Raw genomic sequence first — 22,071 nt, 5'->3', positions numbered from 1 at the left:
TCTGATGTGCAGCAAATGTTGTAGCATCTACAACTATCTTTTAAGTAATTTATTGTCATCAACAGTGTGAAGGCTTCTTTGTCTAACATCTCTTTTGTTGATTCTGGCATAGTTAACCATGCACAGCGCTGAGTGGTCAGAATCCTGTTGGGAACCACCATCTTGCAAGATTGCATGCTATTCTCTTGAGTATGGGGAAAAGTCATCCAAAAGAGATTAATCAGGCTTGCACACTTGGCTTCACATAGCTTGCTTCTCTTCTCTCATATCAGGGCTTTGTGCAATGATTCAAGACCGCACCAATATTCCACTGAGAAGATACCTGTCACTGATTCCTTGTTTATCTTTCCCCTGTCCATCTTCCTATTCATCTACACATGTCTATGATGTCTGATGGATGGATATTCCATGCTGGTGTTCTCTCATTTACTGTAGATGACGATAATTCAGTTTCCAACAGCATGACTGGAGCCAATGGATTTGAGCAAGGCCCCATTTGCTCAGAATACCCACTGCTCTGACAGCTCAGTAAAACTTGCAGTACAGGGCTTGTTGTCTCCATTACTGATGTCACTGAAGAAATACTGATATGCCTTCAAGTGAATGGATCGAACTCTCCTGTTATTGCAGTCATTCTCCTTTTAGTCGTTTTTTTTTTAATCAGACAAGTAGAATTCCCATGAAGGTGAAGGGCAGACAAGGTAGATTTAATGTCTCTGGTTTATTTTCAAGGCTCCGTTAGACGTGAGGGGTCATATTCAGACAGGTTCAAGAACTTGGGTGAAACAGAGTCTGTATGAATAAAGCCTTATGTTAAAAATAATGGACAGGATTTTTAACAGGTGTCCGATGGAGTCACCCCTGCACTGATACCAGTGCTAATAAGTGGCTGTGAAAGATTTCTTCAAATACAAGCAGAAACTACAGCCTCATACCTTTATTGTGAGCAGTGGAAACCAGACTGTACTCATCTAATTCATAATAGAGTATGTGGTTACTCAGCATGCATTTCAGTCACTGAGGATAATTAAGCTAGACTTGTTCTCCTGTGCTACTCCAGAGCTGCAGTGCCTGTGTCACAACCCTACATGGTGAATGCTTGCACTGGAAGGGAAAAGAAATTTTTTCATTCTAGTTAGAAGAAAGATGGAATGATTCCTGTTTGCTCCATGCTTGAATCAATTGACTTGTTATCCTCGCTCCGAACACAAAATACACTCTAATCTTCAGGATCACGGAAAGTGGCAAACCCAGTTGATAATTCCCGTTATTCTTTAGTCAGAAGCAAGAGATACTTGCAGCTGGGGTCTGTTTGAAGGATGTTTCCCCCTACATAATACACAGAATGAAGGGATGTCCAGACACCACCAGCACTGTGAGACGACAACATTAATTGAAATACATGAGTAAAGGATCAAAACCAACATGGGCAGATCTGCACATTTCAAAATAGAGAAGTGCAGATCATCTCAGCCTAGTCTTTGTAGATCAGAGGCAGCCCTAGAAGTAAAACTGCCTGTAGCACAAGCATATGGAAACATTTTGTTACTACAAATCCCAGAGGAGCCTTCTTCTCTGAGTTCTATACAATTTACTCTTGACTGTTTGTTTCATTTACCTTTTATTGAAGATGGTGTGTTCTTTTATGTAGGATACAAAGAGAAAATATACATAGCTAAAGCGTACGAAAGAAAATAAAGCAGTAGCTTGGAGACCTTCCTATGCTTGAACAGAAAATCCTGAAAATCTTCTTTTGCACTGTGTAGAAGGCAGCCTGGTTTGGAGGAGAGAGCAGTATCCTGTAGCTTGGCAATCCCATGAGTTAGATTTCAGCCTTGGTAGAGCTATTAAGAATTTCTGCCTTCAGGAGAGACAAGGCGCCTGGTGGATATGGTGTTACACTAAAAGCCAGAAGGCTTGGGTTCTGTTCTCTGCAAGTCTCATGCTCTACAACATGAACAGACCGCTTTCTTTGGCGCCTCTTTTTCACCTTTGTCTCGCCCATCTGAAGCAAGGGAAAACTGACTGTCCTTGTACTGGCACGTGCTTTGTCCTATGTTTCTAGCATGCCAGAAACACTCATATCAAGTGGATGCTGTGGATGAAATGAAGCTGTGACTAGTACTGAAAGAAGATTAATGCCAAACCTGAGCTTGGCTCCATTCATGGCCTTTTTCTACCTTAACTGTCCTTAATCATTTTCAAGCAGTGTTAGCACTTGGAAGTCCTAGTTGCAACCTTCTGCACCATGGCTAGTAGATATGCATATTAGTTCAGGTGATAGCCAGAAGAGACCAGAGGGAGGAAGGAATAATGGGAGCAAGGAGAGAGATAGTTTAATACTGAGGAGAACCAGGTGGAAAAGGGCTTTAAAAATCTGATGCAGCTCAGGAGAGTGATGACCTTTGAAATTTGGAGAGCAAAGGCTTACTTGGTAAGCTTTCTGAAGTCGAAGGAAGCTTCTGGCCCTCAGTTCATTTACCATATTGCAGCAAGAAGTGTGAACTGAAATAACAAGAGGCCAATCTGTGCACAAGCCCTGCCTACAGAGCTAAATGTCAGGGGTATTCCAGCCTGGAAAGGGCTTGTTCTAATAGGGTAATACATATTTCCTCTTTTTTTTTTTTGTTTTTAGCATGCGCAGTGGCTATTTCCCACCACCACCCCCATCTGGGGAACTTCAAGCCCTTCCTCTACTTCCGCTCCCTTCTAAAAAAATTTCGTAGTGTAACTCCAAAAATCACCAGCCATTGAGTCCTGGCAGTACACTGAGGTGTCATTTGCTTGTGGACCTCTCATTAATTTCCTGTGGAAGTCAGGGGAGTCTTTGCCTGAGAGGTAAACTGTGTGATCCAAGAAACAAGACTAGAGTGAAAAAGGTTAAAGTTCAGTGCGTGAGTCCAGAGAAAAGTGCCTGCTAAGTCTTCTGTAAAAGAATACGTTAATCCTAACGACCTTCTGCCCTTTATCATTTTTTCCTTCTATACCCTTTGTTTTTCCAGACTGCTCCTGTTCATTATGCAAACTCTGTATCTTTTCTAACTTTCCATGCAATGTAATTTTTATCACCAAATGTTTTGCACATTACAAAGCTGTAAGAAATATGGCACATAGTAATTGCACTGCAGTAGCTGAGAAAAATCAGGAATCTCTGAGTTTTTGTTCCGGCAGTGATGACGGTGAGTCACTCTGTAACTTCAGACACTGAACTGCTCTCTCCCTGCTTACACGCCTGTTGAGCAGGAGATATCGTGCTTACCTCACAGGGTAGTTTTGGAGGATTAGGGCTTTAAAGCTTTGAAGTGTGACACAAGCCTCGTTAAGCATTGTTTAATGTGTTTATTAAGGGGCATGTACAGCCCTGGGGTATTTTTGTGAGGCTCAGAAGTGTTGCAAAACAGCAGTTCTTTTTCTGAAGACGATGCTGATGCAAGCATTGTAGACCTGTTCATCACATGAGGAAAGGGGTAAATCCAGTGCACACTCCTCTTTTGTGTTGAATAGCAACCTCAGCACTTGCTCGCCCAGGCAGATCTTCATCTTACTGCCGTGAAAATTAACACCAGGGCCTCTCTTTCTTCTGTTGTAGATCCTGGCGCTCCTGTGAAACTGCCTTGTATGCCAGTTAAACTGTCACCTCCACTACCTCCAAAGAAAGTCATGATTTGCATGCCTTTAGGGGGGCCAGACCTCTCTCTCTCATCCTATTCCACACAGAAGAGCTCCCAGCAGCCTTTGACTCAGCACCATCACACTGTCCTGCCATCCCAGTTAGCAGCTCACCAGCACCAGCTCCAGTACGGCAGCCACAGCCAGCACCTGCCTTCTGGGTCCAGCACATTACCCCTTCACCCTTCGGGGTGCCGGATGATAGAGGAATTGAACAAAACGCTAGCCATGACCATGCAAAGGCTAGAAAGGTAAAGGACAAACTTTTAAAATTAAATATCGGTGTGCACTGTTTCTTACTAGCCTCTATATCGATAGCACCACTTGAGTTATGTTGATGATAGTAGGCACTTAAACCCGGCCTCTCCTCTGGGGGGTCTAAAAACTTACAAAAAGCAGAGTTACTGCTGGAGAAACAGAGCCAGGGAAAGAGCCTTTCCAGGCTTGTTTGGCACAGAAGAAGATCAAATTTCCTGAATCCTGTTGTCCTGCTCAAGGAGCTAGGTAGTACCACTGGTGGAGATGGTAGTAGGACATGCCCAGCTTGCAGTATATACAGCGGAGTGTATAGCCACAGAGTTCCAGTTCCATGCAGGAACCCCCAAAAAAGGAGAGAAAGTGGGAGATTCAGAAAAAAGAACAATAAAAGCCCCATGTGCCGCACTACCAGGGCATATGGTTAGCATTACTGATGAGCTCGTAACAGCTTTTGAGAACTCCTGCAAGTTACTTAGAGCAGTTTTAATGTACTCTTTAATTATTTCAATTCATTCAAGTTAAATAATATGTTTAATTATTTTAAAATAAGTATTTAGATCAGATAAATAACTGCACTGAAGCTGTAAGCAAAAATGACTCTTTAAGTGCCTATGTATGCTTATAAATATATGCAAATAAACACACTCCAGTATAGTCAGACTGCCTTTGCTGTTTAGTAATAGTTTCACTTTAGTTTCCACAAAGGTCACACTGAACATTAGACCCATTCCACAGCAGCTACCTTCTTATCCAATCACATCTGGAGGAAGGTTATACGTTTAATCAGAAGTGCCTTACCCACCTTGGGGCTGTTTTTTATAACCGTCTCTTGTGAATATTTCTGGCTGATGTTTCAGATAGTCTGAATAAGTGAAGCATGTTGTAGAAATGTAAGCTGTCCTCATAAACTGCAAGATCAGCAAACTCTGGAAAATTTATTTTGACTTGCAGACCACAGCTGAGCAAGTCCAAGAGTAGGGAACATCATAGTCAAAAATGACATGTTCTATTTAGGACCAAGGGCAGCTTTGTAACCAGCTTACTCTAGGAGCATCAGATCATCCTTCTTTTAGACAGGAGGCTAAATTATCTGTTCTAAGAGAAAAAATGCGTAATGATTTGCCCCAATACTTCTTTGTGATAATGTTACCTTCATTATATTGCTCAGTTTAAAAAAAAAATTCTTTTGGGAATGGCGGACTCTTTTTACTGCCAATAAAAATAGTTATGTGACCAGCAGCTGTCCCATCCTACTAGCGCATTTTAGTAGCAGGGTATCAAGAAAAACCTCTGGGGTTATATCAGGTGGCCTTATATTTCTGCAGCATCAGGGAATTCTCTGTTGGCTGAAATGAGAGGGATCCTATTGCCATCCATAAAAATGCTGTAGCAGTAGGCTTGGAAGGAGCATCCGCAATCCCTCCTGCATGCCCCATCCCCGAAAACTACCCAGTTACCTCTTGCATTGCCAGCGGGGCTGGTCAGATATATCTGCATTGATGCCCTGAGCACAGAGGATAGTCCGTGCCTCCAAAAGGCTCCTTGGGGGCAGCACTGCTCATGCCATCGCCAGCATAGGTGGGGGTGTTAACCGTACAGTCTGGCTCCTGCTGCGTGCAAAAGGCACTTTGTTATTCTGAGCCCAGCGATGTTCCTCAGAGTATGACTTCATTGTGGCATCTGTTGCCCCCCAGCAATGAATGCTCCATTTTCTAGGCTTCCATCAAGTTTATGCGTACAAATATGTTTAACCGATTTAAAGAAGGTGATGCTGTTTGGTTTTAACTATTAATTTGAAGCTGAAGCTGTGCTGATTTTAAAAGCTGAATAAGCAAGTGTTCATTTCCCAAAATGAAGCAATTACCTGCCTTTGCAAAAGAGAATAAGAAAGGGCTGTGGCACTGGTATTTCACATTTAAAATGAAAATGAATCCTAGTGCACGGCATGGCACAGTTGATTTTTCATTACCCTTTTTGGGTTGATTAGCTATTATTCCAAACATGAAACGAAGTATTGAGTACTTCAGTTATTCTCCTTGTCAAAATAAATCAATAATATTTGCAGTCACAAGAGAGAAAATAGTTGATGACTATTTCCTCTGCAAAAGCAATTATTTCTATAGTATGTACTGGTAGTGCACAAAAAGGTCTGTGGAGCTGATACTTCTGTTAAATTCTTAAATTGATTTTCCAAGCTACACTGTGATCTTAGTAAATTTGTAGCTGCTCTTGAAGATTTGTGCAGATTTTAAAAATATGTTATTTAACTTGGGAGGGGTTTAGTTGTGCCAAATACTACTGTTTTCTAGTATTTTTGATAGTGGTTCTTTTTCTTTAGTTGTATAAAATCTGGCTTAAACCCAGGGGAAATCGTACTGCAGTATTTGTCATTGGACATTTTGGCTTAAAAGTCTTGAAGGCCTTTAAAGTTGCACAGATCTTAAATCTGTTTTCCCCTACCTGAAATTCGGTAACGTGCTCGCATCCCTCACATGCATAGGGAACGGAGTGACGTCCTAAGCTTTACTGTTTCTTCCCAGATGGCATGCTACTTGGTCACTGCTGTTGGATCAATAGTCTTGAGGAGATGAGAGATCCTGACATGTCTCCGAGGCAGCCTCTGGGGAACGCTAAACGCATTGATGTCATTCATTTCTGCCGATCTCACTGCTTATCTCAAAGAAATCCTATAATATTCTAGAATAATTGCCTCAATACTGCAGTAGTAATGCTGCCAAGTGTTATTTAGAGTAGTATAATATTACTTAGAATTCTATTTTGTTTTTAATAAGGCAAGATGGTGTAGACAAGTGCCAATCAATTTTCTGCTCTCAATTTCTTTCTTTTCTTTTCCAGAGGAAAATTATTTTTTTCTTCTCGGTGTCTAGTCTCTTTGCTCCTGATGCAGTGGAATCTCCTCTAGTCTGTTAAACTCCACTGGTGTGCACTGAATCCATAACTACTCTATATCAATTCCACATTTAGCCCAGTAAACCTTTCGTAGACCTCAACACTCATCCTTCCACCAGGTTCATGAAGGAGGAAAGGAGTAAGGAATGAAAGAAGAAAATAACCCGTTCCTGGTAACCTCGTAATCTGTAACCTGGATTTTTTGCTTTAGAAATCCAGTCTCTAATAGTCTAACAACATCTGAAGACTAATACATGAAGTCAGTGCTTTGCCAAGGAGCCAGAAGCTTTCCAAAGAAAAATGAGCTGTCCCTCTGTACCAGAATGGAAGCCAGAAGTTATTTTGCTTTGGGTGACCTTGATAAAGCTACTGAACTTCTCTACCTCTGTTTTCCCTCCCTGTAGGAGCCGTTATAAATTACTGCCTCACATAGATCTAATGAATATTAATAAGTTAATGTTTTAAGGTATATTAAAAGCATATAGTTATTCTTCAAGTCCCAATTGCTCTTATCACTAACATTGAGTTAATTCCTGCATCTTTTACTCAGTTCTGTTATAGACACTATAGAACATTAAGTTCATTTGCACACTTAATTGCAAAAAATTGCTGGCACTCGCAACATCTATTTGTTACCTGTTCTCAGACGGGTGTCTTTATCCCTTATCATAATAAGATTATGATTTGTCATTTGTCCTGCTAGTTTGCCTTCATTTTCCCTGAGAAATCACCAGCTTTCTGATAGATTAAATTGCAACAGAGAGGAGTGTAATTTCCGCGTTACCTTTCTTCTGCAATCTCTGTGGCTAATTTGACTCCAAACTGCAAACAGCTTTCAACTTTTACCCAAAGGATATGGGTCAAGCACAAATAAAATAAAACTCTAGATTCGGGAATCATTTTTTTACCATTTTAGAATGCGTTTTTAAGGCTAGTGCAAATCTAATAACCGCTGCCACCAAAATCCACAGAGGGCTTGATTCTCCTGATTTAATTAAACTTGAGAGGATTGAAGCCTGCAAAACCATGCCCAAAAGCAGCGCGTCACAAGCTGCAGAAAAAAAAGCTTCAGAAAACACTCTTGTGCCACTGTAATATATTTTTAATTTTGACTTAGAGGGGCAGCTTCTTGATCTGATATAGTCTTATTTTCTACCTTGCCCGTGCAGTTCTTGGTCTTTCTGGTAATTAATTTCAATTATTCTGTGCACACTTGTACACTAACAGCTGAATCAAGGCCACAGTTTGTGCAATGTGCAATACTAAAGAGCTGTTAAGTGGCAATATCTCACTCTTGGCTAGAATTAAATCTGTGACAGAGCAGTGAAAAATCTGTGTCCAAAAGACAGTTTGTGAGACCAGTTCCTCTGGGACATCCATTCACTTCAGGCTGTAGATTTATGAAATGAAATGCATTAGACATTCCTGCCATTGTCTTGTAAATCTTACAAAACGTATTTGAATCAGAAAACATTTATATTCCATAAAACTTGTGAGGAGAATTGCTTTTTGTCTAAACTTTAGCATTGCCTAAGGAGAGAAGCATTTAATACTTATAGCTATGCCTTTTCTCTCTCTCTCTCTCTCTCTCTCTCTCTCTATCTCTCTCTCTCTCTCTTTCTCTCTCACACCCACACCCACACCCTCACACTCACACCCCCCCCCCCGGCATGCACTGTATAAATGTATTTACAATGGTTTGAAGTGCTTCCAAGTTTTGCTTTAACTGATAAGCACAAAACAGTGTACTGTGGATCTGAAAACTTGCTGATAAAAATTAGACTCTGTATTCCAAAATCAAAGAGGCTGGGATGACAGATGAGAAGTGTGTGTTTTTTCCCACTAATTTTTATAACAGGGATTTCACTTTTTTCTTTTTAGATTCCATCGGTAACATGAGTATCAATATATTTAAATTCTGATTTCTCGTTAAAACCTTTTCTCACTAGAAACATTTTAAGCCATAGTGATGTAACATTTTCGCTCTTCTTTCATCACATAAAGATGATGTTACAGTAAGTGCAAGTGCTTGTACTAGTCAGCTATAAATTATTCAAATGTATGTGTTAAGATAAATTTATTTTCTTAAAACAAGTACTTGCTTAGCTGTGGCTTTGATCTCCAATTTTGTTGCAAAACATCAAGCTGATTTATAATAAATTGTTTACAACAATAATGTATTTTTGGTGAATTATGTTAAAAAAAAATCTGTGATATAGACTACCTTACAAAGTGAGGTTTTTTACTAATGGCACAGAGGAATTTGTACACAATGGAAATATCCAGTAACCTTGATTTGTCTTTCTTAAGTACACTGCAGTACTGCAAGTATTTCACAAGTGCTATGCTTAGACAGCTGACTTAGTCAAAAATGATGTGGAGAAGGCTGATTTCAATCAAGAGAAACACAAAACATCAGGAAAAATGAGAGACTTAAAATAGAAAGTAGTATTATCAAGAGAGTGGATGATTCAGAAAAATTAGGATGAGATGAGAAGCATTCTACTTCTAGATCACTAGTTCAAATGAAGCTCCAGTATGGTAATTTGTACATTTTGTTGCCATCTGATACCTGCTTGGTAACCTAAATTGGTGAACCACTTTATATCTGCTACCCTATGTGCAGTCATATATGGATGTATCTGTAACCTTCGTACATCCTTCACAGAACAGTGAAGCACCACATGGTCCTGGATGCTCAACTACTTTTTGCTCCTTTCATTTGTACTTCCAGAAAGGACCTAGTGGACTTGTACTTATTCTCTCTGTATTATGTTGTTTTAAACTGAGCTGGATGATCCAGTGGTTGTGTTCACCATTGGAGGTTTTTTTCTTTGTTCAGCAATATTAACAGTGAGTTTTAGTTTCTTTGGAAAATTTAATTCCAGCCAGGTGGATTTCCTACCTCTCATCTTAAGAGAGTTACGTGTAAAAACAGGTAATGGAGAAAAAAGATTTAAAAAAGAAGTTAATAAATTAAAATTATTAAAGCATATCAACACATTACAAGTTAATTGAAAGTTTTTAAAGACTGTAATGCATTTCTGTGTCATTAGGAGAATTCAGCTGTTGCATTCCAAAACTATTTCAGGGGGAAAAATACTTTGAGGTCATACTCATTCAGATCTGATACAGAAATTCACAAGTCAATTTTTCATGACACTTTCGTACTTTGTGACACAAAACATGGACTATCACTGAGCAAATTGAGTTCCTCTGTTCATGACGTACAGTAAAGATATGCATCTCGCTGTTCGTTAGTCTGCAATAGTAAATGTTGCAGCTAACAAAATGATTTCTTTGAAGCTGAATATAATGATAACAACATGGTATTGTTTGCTCACAGGAACTGAAGCCTTTCGTTCTCCTTAATCCCTAAGCACCATATGGACTGCCATTATATACCCAGAAGTACATTTAGAAGACTCTTTCTGAGATGTCATGTGGCAGCCATTTAAGAGTCCACATCAACTCTAGAGTCAGAAGGAAGAGAAATATTTCAAGTTGATTCAGCAGAAAATGATCTAAGGGGCAAAATAAAACATTTTTTCAGGATGTGGAATGCCTCTGGGGGCTCAGAGGAAGCTAAAATATTCAAGGGAGCTGAGGGTCAGGGCAGACCCAAATTTGACAAGTGCGCCAAGTGCAACTTGGCCAGGGCATCTTGTTTCATACCTATGTTCTTGTGGAAAGTAAAATGGGAATTTGACACAGAGATAATGTCCACCAGGCGCATATTCCCTGGCTTTCATACACCTGTTATCTCAGTTGGGACTTAGGAGGGAGAATGCTTTCTGCTGACTCCCAAATAGTCTTCACAGCCATCACGTTTGCCTACCAATCTCTCATTTTCATTTCATACAGGGAAAGCCACATGAGCTGTTAGATAAAACTTGGCAGTGAAATCTGGTTGTATTCCTGGCTTTGCCTTTCACCTGCTGCTTGGCTTTGGTCGTCAACTTTTCATGTTCCAGTTTCCCTGTTTGTGTTGATATTTTCCCTGGTGAAGTAGTTTGAGATCAACACATAAACAGAGTTAAACAGTGGCAGTTCTAATGCCGGTCTGAACCCAGTAAGCTGTGGGAAATTATCAGACCACAGTTTATGTGACAAAAGAAATATGACTTTGTAGACCAGTTCAGACTGAGGTCCAGGGCCTGGCTTTTTTAGCCTGTCTGACATGTCTTTGGATAATAGAGAATAAAAAATAGATACGACCACTATGATTCTCAAATTTGCATGTAGATAGATGACATGAGAGTGTGTCTGCATTTTCCTTCTGACTATTGTTAAGACCCCGTGCCAAGTCCAGCAAAGTGAGCATGACCCTGGTTGCACTCGTCACCAGAGCCGCAGCATGTGCAGATCATATATCCCCTCTCTGATCTTTTGTAATGTTCTAGCAGAGGGGAGATAAAAGAGAAAAATCAGTTTCCGTTGATGTGTTCCCAGGGGGATGATACAGATGCAAATATAGGAAGGAGAAATTTAAAACCAACTGTCAGTTCACGTTTTCTGGCAGGCTTGGAATTATTTTATTGATGTCTCCTGATTCAATAGGTATTTCAGTGTGGATATGTAGATTTCCCAAGGTTTTAATGTACTCACAAAAGTTACGATACAAGGGCGCCGTTAAAGTTGCAAAGCACTGAGCATTTGGAAAATACATCCTGGGTTCCCTCCCAGCAGTGGCTTAGTCAGTCTCCTTTTCAGTTGATCTCTGCCTGCCCCTTCCTCTGCATCCTGCCCAGTCTCTGGACACAGTTTCATGATCCTCCATGACAATGCTAAGTGGAGGCTGGTCCTGTTTCTTCTTACCTTTTGTGCTGCCAGTTCAGCTGTGCTGCTTCACCAGTTTCTATAGCTGTGTTGCGAACCTTGATTAAAAAAACCTGAACAGATTCACCACACAGCTCCACAAGCAGCATTGCAGACACGCCAAAGTGTGCTGGGGGCAGAGGTGGTGGGAATGGGCAGCCAGGGACAGGAGAAGGGATATCGTCACTGCATCCCTCATAACATATAGCTGTTATGTCCCTCCCTCATTACTCTCAGCAGCTCTCAAAGTCTGTTTTCTCCAAACCCAGTTTCACATGCTTGTATTTGCCCCTTTGGATAGTCCCACCCTTGCCTTCTCCCCAAGTCAATCAACAGCTCCTTGCTCAAACAATCCAAGTCATAGATTTCTGCTGCCTTTCTACACTCTTTCTCTACATCCATTGCTTTCCTTTTTCCCACTCTTTTACTCCCTTTTCTGCATTCAAGTCAAATATTTTCTTCCTGCAGTCTGCAAGCCTATAGAGAGGTCACGTAGATATCAGATTGAAGACATTTGTCACCCTAAGTGGATGGTGGAGGTCCCCATTAAGCCTTGAAGCTGTATTTGCCGCAGATCTTTAGTTCTCAGTCCTGGCTGCCTGTATTTTTGCCTATATGCAGTTTTACCTCTCCCTAACAAGTGTGGTAGCTTAATTCTAATGTGTACTGAACGTAGCCATTCGATGTCTTGCTGATCATGAAGATTCTTCTATCCTCGTTTCTTTTCAAAAAGGGATGAAAGATCGCTACTTTCCTAAATATAACAAGAGAAGCAACCCTGACTTCCACTGGGCTGTTTCATGTAGTTTATTTATTTGTTTTTCTTCCCCAACAGTTCTGGTTTACATGCAGGTGACAGTGTTACAAAAACAGGACCTGGAGGCCTTCCAGACATGAGACAAGTGCCAACTGTTGTGATCGAATGCGATGACAATAAAGAAAATGTGCCTCATGAACCTGACTATGAAGATTCTTCCTGCCTTTACACAAGACAGGAAGTGGAAGAGGAGGAAGATGATGATGAGGATAGCTCATTATTTACAAGTAAGACTCATTTCATTTTTCCCTTTCATTTTTTTAATTTTTCCTCTAAACTCTCAGTGCAAAAGGAAAACGCAAAGCCTCTGGGTTTTCTTTCCTGGCCATGCTTTTGCATCTCTCAAGGCTTGACTGCATGGGAACACTTGGTAAATTAATCCAAAATAACCAGTAGTATGAATTTAAAGTGATTTTCCTAATCCGTATCAGTCCCTGTGTGGGTGGCTCTCATGCAGACAATAAATGCCATTTATTTAGCTTCCAAACACAGCTGACTTATGGATTTGCTTTCCTGAGTGTCTCTGGTGTAGACAAGTCCTTCCTTTGGCTTTAATCGGCGTCAGCTCAGTAGAGTTGAAATAGGTGCTGATAGCAGAGAATCAGACCTTTTACAAATAGTAAGTATTAAATCATATCGAAAGCATAAGCATGCACATGCTTTGAAATGGGTCATGGTCAGTGAAATAAACCCCTAAATGTAGTCTTGTTTTCCTCCCCTTTTTTTTAAGCTGGATTTTGAAAATCACCCAGCACTGGCTTGTATTGCCACTGAGGACAGGGAGATCTTCCCTTTGATTTCAATGGTATCAAAGTTAAACCAGCACTCAGCAACTTTGGAACTACAATCTCAAATGCTGTGGTCAAAGTTCAAGAACTTCCTCAACTTTTTAATACAACCTTCCTTAAATTCCCAATTTATGCTGATAAAGATTTGCCAGAGTAAAGAACAGACAAAAAATAGCCTTGAAATTTCTGCACAAGGAAAACTGAATAAAAAGAGGAAGAGAATTTCATTTTTATTCTTTATAGTACATCTAGCGGGAAGATACCATGTGTTTAAAAGAGCCTGTAGCATACAATTTAGATTACAATGGTAGAGAGCGTTATGCAGATGAAATCAAACGAGATCAATATGCAGGCACACAATTCTGCTCAGGACTGCTGCCCACTCTGCTAGTTTTTATTTTATAAACTCCCTGAGCATGCAGGTGAGAGTAAATTGGTCTGTGCTTAGATACTAGGGTTTTGTTCTTCTCTTCATATCTGAGCCCAAATTGTCACTACTATGGACCACATCAAGCTGAGGAGAAGAGGTTAATTGATAGCCCTTTTGCAATTACAGTCTGAAGGGACCTCTGGCCCGTTCTGACCTCTCTCAGAAAACCCATCTCCTGCCTTGTTTTGACATCTTAAGACTCTCTCATGAAGACAAGACTCTCTGTATACAACTATTTGTCATCCTGCAGGTCTAGAAGGTTCAGGCCCTTGGATTTCTTTTCTTTTGAAACCTGGGAGCAGTACAGTCAACCAAGAGCCTTTTTAAAACGCACACAGACAGGTTTCTAGAACAATAAACAGGCATATTTCGTTGCCTCAAAATCTTCCCTTTCCCTGCAAGTGAAATTAGGCAGTCTTTGCTCTTAAACTAAGGAGCAGAGCAGCACTATCTTGCATTCTCCTACCGAAGCCCAAAACCTCTCATGGGTTTGTGTTTCTCTCTGCTTGTTCCTCTCTACCCTGCCCAAAGGGCTGCGATTGCAGACCAAGGAAAGCAAGCATGAGCCACAAAATGCCACTGGTTTTCACACTGTCTTTGCCACTGTTACTGCCTAAGAAGCAGTGTCAGTTAATGTACATAGAAATCTATGCTGCTTCCTCATACAGACATTTGGTTCCTTTTACTGCTAATTCGGCGGTCTTGATGTTACGTTGCAAGAGAGAGGAGACCCCTCTCTTTCCACATGTGTGGTAGGCCCTGCTACCCACTCAGATTCTATGGCTGAATTATTCATCCCGCCGTGTGGAACAGATGCACCATACTGGAGAAAACTACAGATGCTGGTAGCGATTATGAAACAAGCCCTTCTTCTCCAGTCCTTTCCATGAAGCAATTTTTTTGTTTCTTAATCCTGTATACCAAATTCAGCCTTTCCTTATTATGATAGGAATTGAGGTTTATTGAACAGCTGAAGTTAACTGTCCTACAGGTCATACTGGAGTGAGAGCCTAGTATCCTCCCCTGGCCAGTACTGCCTTGCCTGCCACATGCTGTAGTGAAATGATGACACCTTCTTTGGCAGAGCGTCTCCTTTCTCCCGCAGGTTCCCTGGCAATGAAAGTCTGCAGGAAGGACTCTTTAGCAATCAAACTGAGCAACAGGCCGTCCAAACGAGAGCTAGAGGAAAAGAACATCCTCCCCATGCAGACTGATGAAGAGAGACTCGAACTCAGGCAGCAGATTGGGACAAAGTTAACAAGGTAAGAGAGAAACATTTTCCTAAATCTCCTTGTTAAAAATTTGTGGTGGGGCACAGCTATAGCTTTTATCTTTGGCCTATGAAAGTTTAGGGTGACTTCGCTCACAATGTCCAGTTTAGGAAAAGCCATGGAAAAAAACCCAGACTCTAGACATTACTTCTGCTCCAATATGATTTCCTGTACAGAAGCCCCTTTTCATTAGGAGATTTTTTGGCTATGGGAATACCAGAATGACTTATATGCATTTAGTTGTTTCCAGTGCACCCTTGGGAAAAGTTCAGCTTCAATAACCTTTTGGATTGTAGCTGCAGGCGTGCTATTTGACAGGCCGTTGGCTTGGCCAAAGGACAGAGGAGTGACCTTCCCTCCTGACTGTGTCTCCATTGAGTGGCTGAGCCTTTTCCTGTTCCAAAATAGTCATGTCCTTCAGGACCTGTTTTTGTTGGGTCAAGCCTGGGCTGATTCCCCCTGCCTAGACTCTTTCCTCTTCATAACAATGTAATCCACCAACTAACTGTTCTATTTTTCTGTATTGCATGGGGTATAGAGGGTGGCTATTAAACATGGAAGATTTCTGTCGAGAATTAGTAAACTGAGGCCATGTGGGAAGGTCTATCCATAATTTCTGCAGTCAATTTAATACTGCTATGTTATCAGCTTGGTAGGACTGGCAGAGCTGATGAATGCTTATAGTTGCGCTCCAGTGTGACTGTGAGAGGAGCACAAGGAGAAGACCAGTTAGCCATTGGGGGTTTGGGTTTTTTCTGGGGGTGAGGGTGGGAGGGCAGTGATGCTACCATGTTATGGAGACAGGAAGAACAGGAGCTCGTAATAAATACCTCATTCATTATTTTACCCACTTCTGTCACAGCCTGTCTCAGTTATCTCCTTTTTGGGATAAACTAGCCGCATCTTTCCAAACCATCTTTGAAGGTTTTTCCTTGTGCCTAACCACGTTTACCCTTCTCCAAAACCTGTTTAATTCTGCAGCGTTCTTGCTGAAAGGGCCTGAGCAGTTATGCCTGCAGGATGCTAGATGGTGCTGCACTGTTGATGGTACCATAGTTGTTATTCTACAACCTGCTCTTCATTCAGCTTAAAACCTTGTTAGACTGTAGCTGGTGCAGGGAGCTTGGGGTCCCAAAGAGCAGCGCAGTGCATGACAGCAGGGTTCCACACCTCACCTTCTATGATTAATTTTGAGCCCTTTGAAGTGTGTGAGGAGCTGAGTTTTTGTCCCTCAGTGTATCTTACTCTGCGCTGCTTGACCTCGCAGTGACCTTGAACCGTGTTTCCACTGTGCTGCCCGTGTGCCTGTGTTAGCTTAGTCTTTCAAAAGTTTTGCAGCTCTGTCTGATGAAGGTAAATAATAGTGTCATTTGCAAACATTGACTCTGCACAGCTCACTCTGTGCCCCAGGTGATTTGTGTTATAAATATTTTACATCTCACCTCTCACAAGTAATGCTTTTTCCCCATCAAAGAATTTTCTGCACTGTCTCTTGTTAACAAGGAAAACTAATTTTGGCAATACCTAGAACCCTTTCTGTCTAAGCCCCATATTCTCATAATGGCATTGTTTGTTTTCCCAAATGCACTTGTCCTGTTATCTGTGCTCATTCGCAGTCTGACTAATGCAGCTTGATCTTGTCTTCTAATATAGCTAGGACTTACATAAGGACAATAATGAATGGTTCAAATAATTTAAAAAGTGTACGTACTAACTCAAAAAATAGCTGAGCCACTGCTGCTTCATTCCCCTTTCATACCAGTGTAACAGAACTGAAATTGGTAGAGTTTCACAAGCCTTCTCTGGCATAATATATAGTGGCCAGCTTGACTTTCTAATTACTAGCATTTACAGTAGTATCTCATCCTTTTAGGTAGTTAAAAGCAATCAAGAAATATGAGGAGAAAACTTGTTTCCTCATCTCTAGTACACAATAAGCTACCGACATTTCAGCACCAGACGGGAGGTTACATGTCTTACCAGGGCCTTATCTAAATATGATGTATCAGTGGATACACACTGATTAATATTATATTGAAATAGTGAGAATGTTTCAATTTGGACAATATTGCTTTACTGTTCGGACTTCATTACTGAATCTATCCTTTGCCATTGCTCAGTAATTGTAACATAGTGATATAAAAGCCACGCAAAATTGAAGTAGTGAAGCATTTATAGTCCATAGAGAAGATCAGACTGTAGTTGCAACCAGCAATTTTTGATTTCAGAGGGATTTGTACTGTTCCATCAATGGTCCCCTAAGGTTTAAAATAGCCAGCCAATGAAATCACATACACTACTTACAGAAATAAAAAACGCAGAATAAAAACTTTAGTAAATAGTTATTGTTACCCATAATGAACAATTAATTTGCACCACGAGGCTGATTAGGGTGCTTCAGTATTTATGCGTGCTCCTCACAGTATTTAGTTGGAGAGAGCTCATTAGCTGTAGCATTTGGCAGATCAGAATTTAGGAGTGTAAGGAGAATGTTATTTTTAAAGAAAGAAGCTTATGAACAAGCATATTGAGAGATTGACTGTTGACATATTGTTTGGGATCAAATCTATCTCAGGTATAGTTCTGCCAGCCTTATTAGAGTTGCACCAGGAATTAATGTGGCTCAGAACTGTTTGTTCATATCCTATTTAAATACAGCTTGGAACCTCCGAGTCTGCAATTAGTAGCAGAAAATTGTTAGATATTTTTATTGGTGGGCAGACTGATGCACAGACTCCAGAGCAGACTTAACCAATTAGTTTGTTACCATGCTGAGGCAGTAGTACTCTGACTTACACCGCACCAGTTGCAGAGGTAAGGCTGCAGAGAATATATATTACAGCAGAATCTGGCCCACAATGTATCTTCTGAATATTAGCTTGGCCATGAGATAAATTAAGACCTTTGTGGCCTATCATAGTAACACTTCACATGAATGTAGTGCTTCACTCAGGTGTATCCTATATCAAGGATCAGCAAATGCACACCCAAGCAGAAATGGAGCCCAAGACCACAAAATATGTCCTGGAAAGGCAGAAGGAGAGCCCAAGTCACATGAATTCCAGCCATATGAACTGGCCACTGCACCATAGACTATTTTCTGGCTGTCTTTGTGCAGCAGCTGCAGCAACTAATTAGCAGACCAAACCAGAATAGACTACACCAAAATGTGATATCAACTATGAATCAAGGAGCAAAAACAGTGAATTAAGTTGCAGTATTTAGCTTATAACCACATGCAACTTGAGAATGGGAAATGGACAGGCCAGGTTCTTGGCTAATAAAAATCCTTATAAATCCATTAACTTCCATTCTGCAATTCTGGGTTTCAATGCTAAAGTAAGTTTTTCTTTGTAAGGGCGTATGTTTTTCTTTTCTGTCTGCCTGCTCAGCTTCTCACAAGCTCCATCTCCATTTTATCCCTCTGGTGCCTGCTCAGCTTCACAGCTGCACAAGCGCGTTTAGGTAGCATTAAGGTAGGAAGAGGACAGCAGAAGGATAGACAGGACTCTAAGAGTTAACAGGCAGAGGGAAAAGAGAAGTCTGCCTTCTTCTTGTCTCTCTGGCTATGTCTGATCTACTGGGAAGCACTGGTCCCCCAGTCCTTCAGATCAGAGTCCCAGTGGAGCAGATACTACCTTCTGTGGAGATGTCCAGATTTTGCTGGGTGTCAGGGCGAGAGGACTAGGGCATATCTGCGTTCTTACAGTGAAGTGAGGACACAGATGATAGGATCTGGATCTGAGAACTGGGAGGTGCTCCCAAGAGCAATGGCAAAGGCATGGCCTATCAGGAGCCCCTGGCGAGGAGCCGTCATCGATTCTAAGCAGAGTTGCATTTCTCCCAGACCCGGTGTGACTGTCCCCCAGTACTGAGATGAGCGCTTCTGTGTTGGTCCCTTGCACTTCTTTTTCCTCAGGGAATCATAATGCTGGTCATAAGAGACCACACTGACCTCCTCAATCGAAGTGTTGTTTAATAAGCACAAAAGCACTTTAGATAAAGTATGTGTCCCTGTATAGCTGTACACTACACCCTCCGTAGCTATACACTACACTAGACCTTTCTGAGGACTTGCCACTCCCTTGAACTAGGTAGACTTGATTTCTCTACATGTCTTTCACAGAGCCTCCACCATTCCTTGAGACATTTATGTGCCTTTAGACAGTGGCTGACCTGCTACACATCCTGTGACGGAGACTTTCTAAAGCATTCAAGTCTTCCTGGAGTCTCTTATCCCCTGTCTCTACTGAAGATGCTCACTGGCAATTGTGTACAGGAGTCTTGAAGCTCAGAGCTTGACTTCTTGTGAGTTTAAGCCATAGACATCCAGTTATTCGACTGAGTCCTGTGAGTCTTACTGTATGTGCTCTGTGACTTTAAATCAGTGAGTCAATGGCAAGCTCCTTTGTCAAGTATACAGTAGTTTTATTGCATAGTCCTAGATTTATTCACTCTACAATACGTTATAGGGTGCTGTCCTTACAACAGCAAGCAGAAAATCTTGATCTGAAGCAATATATTTAATACGTTGCAAGTATCGCAAGACAAAGGATAGGAAGCATGAAAGTAGATCACTGAGACACTGTGTGTATGCATGTGGCTGTAAATATGTACACATGAGATACGGACATGCCTACTTGCCAGATATATTTATAGTCCCATTGAGGCTTTGGAAATGCATTGAGGTGTCTGTGATTTAGAAATGTAGCATGAAAAGTCACATGTCAAATCTTTGTAATGGAACGACAAATTTGACAGATGGTGGTCACCTTTCTTGATCTGAAAGGTAATCTGCTTTACACATTGCCCTGATCAATACCATGTCTTCCTCAGCTACCCTGGCAAATACTGCCTGGGAACAGAAATCCTCTGATGAAATGAACTTGATGAAATCCCACAAAAATAAAAAATTCCCAGGGATTTTTAAATATCATGCATCTGCTGTGGGATATTTGGCCTCGATCACATCAGGTGCTAGTTACCTGTGTGTGTGTGTATGACAGAGAGTAGTATTCATGAGAAAAGAGCATTAGAGTTTGTAATCAGCAAACGAGAGATGAGAGATGAAGCAGAAAAAGAGTAGAAGAAAACGATAATATTTTCAGACTGACCATGAAGTTGGCAGAAATATCACAGTTCCTAAGGTTTGCGCAGTAGTCGTTTGGACAGTTGAATAACTTTCATGCCTTATCTCTGAAGGTTGCTTCCCTCTTAAACATGATGCCAGTGGAAGACAAGGTGGTAGTTTCAGTCAGCTGAACTTTTCAGGTTGGCCAACCCAAATAAAGAGCAGCGTGATGAGAGGAGAATTTTATCATTGTGTTGATAGAAGGTCTCCTACAGTTGAGTGGTTGAAAAGTTGTCCGAAAGAAATTGCTTTTAAAGATAGCATCTGAGAGCTGTTCCAGTCTGGTATGCTAAGTGTTCACTTATTCCTGTAAAATAGTCCTTCAGTTGCTGAACGTGCCAGTGTTCACTTGACAGCTTGCTGACACCATGGGTGGCACTGCCCTGTCCGTAGTCAGTGCCAGGGTGTTGGCAGACAGAGCAGGACCTTCCTCTGCGGCCTCGCTTCCCAAGGCCGCGCCAGCGGTGTGGACCCACGACCACCTGGCTGCTGTGAGTTTGCCTCCCAGCCGCCGTTTCTCCCACCCACAGGCTTTTTTGTTTCAGGCAAAAAAAGAAATCTGAACTTTGAGAGGAAGTCATGTCTTGTCATCTGGGGGAAATGGCACACATCACAGTGACTCACTGCCAGGGCCACGCAGAAGCTGCTCAGAAACCCAGCGGCTGTGGCCGCGCAATGAATTACCCGACATTTTAAAATGCACAGAGGTCCCTTCAGTGGCCTGAGGGGACTGAACAGTCAAAAGAGATCATTTTTACTTACTAAAAAATTGTGCTGTGAAGCTCTTTGAAATGATTAATTATTTAAACAGCATTCAATCCCATTGAGAGGGAAGGCTTTATTCAGTCAGAGAATGGCAACAAGATGGGCCCTGTTGAACATGACCGAATCTCTTAATGACTGTTCTTTATCCAGTTCTGTGGAGAATATTTTATTCCCTCCCCATCTCAGAGTCATTTAGGGATAAAAAGAGTGGACAGACAGTAGGATTAGGCTTTATTCACAGGCCTTAGTTTTGTTGGGTAACGGGAAATAATTTCTTCCTAATTACCTCTGACGTCTGCAATTCTAACATTTATTGTTAGCTTTCACTAATGAGAGAAAAGCGAGTGCCTGAAGCAAGAGTTCATCCATAACAGCAGCATGTGTGTGGAGCCTGCCTCTTCGCATGTCGGGTGTTGGGGATAAATCACACGGAAAATAGGATTGTAGTAAATGAGCTCATCTAAATCCTGGATTAGAGGGGTGGTTCCGACAGTGCTAGATGCCTGAATGGTGGGCTATTGAGAAAAGCCGCAAAGAGCTGAGCCTGGCTTTTAGCAATGATGGTAGCTAGGAAGAATGCCATTTTTTCCCTTTAGTTAAGCTTGATGAAGAAGCCATACTTTTTTGAGAAATCCCAAGGAAGTTATATAAATTCCCCTTTGCATCAGGAGGAAGGAAGCAAGGAGAGCAGGTGATTATCTACAGGTGACAAATTGAAACCAAGTCATCACTGCACATCTGGGCACAACCGCCAAGAGTAGCGTGGGCAGAGTTGCTGTCGCTTCTGTGTAGGGATATGGATCAGATGGACTCTCAAGGCAGGGGTCTGTGTTATGTGATTGGTGTCCTGGTGAGTTCTGTTGCACTGAAAGGAAAGGTGACCTTGTGGTTAAAACTCTCTGGGAAGGCTGCATCTTCCACAAGCTGTCTGACCTTGGGCAAACCACTAAAAGAAACACACGCGCATGCGCCCACTTCCATATATATCTATATATATATATATTCAGGGTATTTGAGGGTCTCCAGAGTTACATATGTGCTTGTGAACTTTTGAAAATTCCGCTAGCTGACAAACTCTTTTTGACAGCAAAGTTTGTATGCTTTTGGAAAACCACCTAGATATCAAAATCTCTTTAGGCATCTAACTCTGTGTTTCAGTACAGCAAGGATGCTCATTTCTGAGCATGGTGTGGAGTTGTCCCTTTATATCAGGA

General features: G+C 41.4%; 2 protein-coding genes across 10 annotated transcripts in view; one reads left to right on the top strand and one right to left on the bottom strand.

Moving 5' to 3' along the window:
• The window catches only part of PHACTR1 (phosphatase and actin regulator 1), a 344,608-nt gene that overhangs the window by 280,327 nt on the left and 42,210 nt on the right, over positions 1-22,071 (top strand). For all 6 annotated transcript variants that reach the window (XM_068931821.1, XM_068931822.1, XM_068931820.1 and 3 more), the window contains 3 exons: positions 3,590-3,920; positions 12,491-12,699; positions 14,796-14,952. In XM_068931821.1, coding sequence (XP_068787922.1) covers positions 3,590-3,920; positions 12,491-12,699; positions 14,796-14,952 — 697 coding nt within the window. The remainder of the gene's footprint in view (positions 1-3,589; positions 3,921-12,490; positions 12,700-14,795; positions 14,953-22,071) is intronic.
• The window catches only part of TBC1D7 (TBC1 domain family member 7), a 72,045-nt gene continuing 69,347 nt past the window's right edge, over positions 19,374-22,071 (bottom strand). For 2 of the 4 annotated variants that reach the window (XM_068931825.1, XM_068931826.1), the window contains exon 9: positions 21,538-21,722. In XM_068931825.1, coding sequence (XP_068787926.1) covers positions 21,553-21,722 — 170 coding nt within the window. In that variant the 3' untranslated portion in view covers positions 21,538-21,552. Of the gene's footprint in view, positions 21,723-22,071 lie in introns of all 4 variants that reach the window. The other 2 variants (XM_068931838.1, XM_068931834.1) reach the window with 2 other exon arrangements.

This window comes from Struthio camelus, chromosome 2 (assembly GCF_040807025.1).
Source record: "Struthio camelus isolate bStrCam1 chromosome 2, bStrCam1.hap1, whole genome shotgun sequence".
Lineage (NCBI taxonomy): Eukaryota > Metazoa > Chordata > Aves > Struthioniformes > Struthionidae > Struthio > Struthio camelus.
Note: the sequence above shows the minus strand (reverse complement) of the source record. Positions and strands in the feature narration are given on the sequence as shown.